The 2,561-nt window shown below is 45.3% G+C and overlaps 1 protein-coding gene across 1 annotated transcript in view; it reads left to right on the forward strand.

Moving 5' to 3' along the window:
• LOC108761065 (uncharacterized) overlaps nt 1-2,561 on the forward strand; it is a 7,134-nt gene that overhangs the window by 1,984 nt on the left and 2,589 nt on the right. The window contains exon 2 of the mRNA XM_018507401.1: nt 5-2,537. Within this exon, the coding sequence (XP_018362903.1) occupies nt 5-2,537 (2,533 nt within the window). The remainder of the gene's footprint in view (nt 1-4; nt 2,538-2,561) is intronic.

Raw genomic sequence — 2,561 nt, forward strand, 5'->3', positions numbered from 1 at the left:
CCAGAGTCAAGCTGCCTACGGTCAAGCTTCCGATATTCGACGGAAGGACAGAAGAGTGGAAACGATTTTACGAGACGTTTCAATCCCTGATACATGCCAACGAGGTCATTCCAAACATACAGAAGTTCCAATATCTGGTCACATCATTAAGTGGCAACGCAGCCAAAATCATCGAGTCAATCGAGTTGACAGACGCAAACTACTCAGTGGCATGGGAATTGCTGAAGAAGAGATTCGATGATCCCAGAGCAATAAAGAAGAAACACATACAGTGCCTGTTCGCGATGCCTAAAATCGAGAAAGAATCAGCCCTCGCAATCCGGAGTTTAGTGGATTACACACAGAAACATCTGCGAGTATTGAAATCAATGCAGATGCCAACCGATGCATGGGGCGAGCTGATAATACACATGATGGAGTCAAAACTAGATACGAAGACGTTACGAGCATGGGAGCAAAGCGGGAAGGCAAACGACGCATCGTTTGACAAGTTAACGGACTTCTTGGAGGAAAGATCTCAAATGCTTGAACGATTAGAAGCTCGAAGCAAGGAGAAGCCCTCTGCGCACAAAAAGGAAGATGACAAGACGAAATCAAAGACTCACAGCAAGGATGGAGCAATCGCGTTAGCCAACTCAACGGACAGCGGAAAATGCTACTTGTGTCATGGCGAGCATTGTCTATATCAATGTGGGAAATTTCTGTCCTACCCCATTGACGAACGCATCAAAGAAGCGCGACGACTTAAACTTTGCATGAATTGTCTACGTAACGATCATTTCGTTAAAACATGCAAAATGGGTTCGTGCAGAAAATGTGCTGGAAGACACAACACACTGTGCCATCGAGATACGACGAACGAAAAGAAGAATGACGATGAGAACAAAAAACAAGAGTCCAAAGACGCAGACCCGAAAGCGAGCAGCAGCGTTGCAGTACATCACGCAGTCAACATGGAGAAGAAGCACGTGCTACTGGCCACAGCGATAGTCAATGCGGTACATCGGAATGGATCCGTGGTACCAATTCGTATCCTTTTAGATGGCGCAAGCGAAGTTCATTTCATTACGCACGCCGCGTGCAACAAGTTAGGCGTGAAACGCAATCGAGAGTCCGAAATTGTAACCGGAATTAGTGAAATAGAGAGTAGCGTAACGCAATGCTGTAACGTTGTACTAAAATCAAGATTCTCCAGTGCGTGCGCTAACATTCGCGGACTCGTTGTACCTAAAATCACTAAAAGCTTACCATGTTCCGACATCGATTACAACGCGTTGAACATTCCGAAGAATCTTAAATTAGCCGATCCGGAATTTTATAAAAAGGGACCGATAGATCTTCTTGTCGGGGCCGAGTATTTCTATGATTGGATATTAACAGGTAAAATCGAATGCGGTAATGACCGTCCAATATTGCAAAACACGGAGCTTGGGTGGGTAGCGGCCGGGCGAATCGCGAGCGAACTCATAGTGAATTCCCCGTACAGTCGCAACACAGTATCCGCTATGGCATGCACGTCAGAACAATGCGAAAATCTCAGCAAAGACCTAAACAAATTCTGGGAAATGGAAAGCTATCAGCTCGATGAAACGCGCCCTTCGATGGAGGCACAAGAATGCGAGAAATTCTTTGAGAATACTACCACGCGAAATGAGGATGGTAAATTCATAGTGCGGTTACCGTTCTCCGACGATCCCAAAGCATTAGGCGAATCTCGAGAAATTGCAATTAAACGACTATTACAGTTAGAACGACGGTTCGAACGAGATAAGAAATTACACGAAAGTTACACAGCATTTATGCAGGATTACTTGAATTCCGGACACATGTCATTGGTCAAAGAGACTGAGAATAAAACCGACCATGCAATAGTTTATCTACCACATCACAGCGTAATCAAGGAATCAAGCTCAAGTACAAAATTGCGCACGGTCTTCAATGCGTCGAGTAAGACTAGCTCAGGGAAATCGCTCAATGACATTCTAATGACAGGACCCGCGATTCAAGGTAATCTAACCGATATTCTTTTGCGATATCGCATGTACAAGGTAGCGCTAACCGGTGACATTAAACAAATGTATCGGCAAATAATCGTGCATGAAAATGATCGAGATTGTCAGCGAATATTGTGGAGATTTTCGACGAGTGAACCGATTCAGGAATTCAGACTCAATACCGTCACGTATGGCGAAACCAGCTCGGCGTACCTAGCGTTGAGATGCATACGCGTACTCGCGAAAGAGTCAGAACACGAATTTCCGTTAGTATCACGAATGTTATCGGAGCAAACTTACGTCGACGATATTTTAGCAGGCGCGGATAGTCCCGACGAAGCCGCGTTATTACAGGAACAGATTACCACAACACTCAAGACAGGCGGATTCGAGACGCACAAATGGTGTTCCAACAACAAAGAGGTTCTAGCCAAGATACCACACAAGTCGAGGGAAGAGAAGCACCGTCACATGGACACAAGCGAAACGATCAAGACATTGGGGCTCATATGGAACCCAGACAACGACCAATTCCAATTTCATGTACATGGACATGAAGAAGTAGCC

The sequence above is a fragment of the Trachymyrmex cornetzi genome, unplaced genomic scaffold, assembly GCF_001594075.2.
Source record: "Trachymyrmex cornetzi isolate Tcor2-1 unplaced genomic scaffold, Tcor1.1 scaffold238, whole genome shotgun sequence".
Taxonomy (NCBI): domain Eukaryota; kingdom Metazoa; phylum Arthropoda; class Insecta; order Hymenoptera; family Formicidae; genus Trachymyrmex; species Trachymyrmex cornetzi.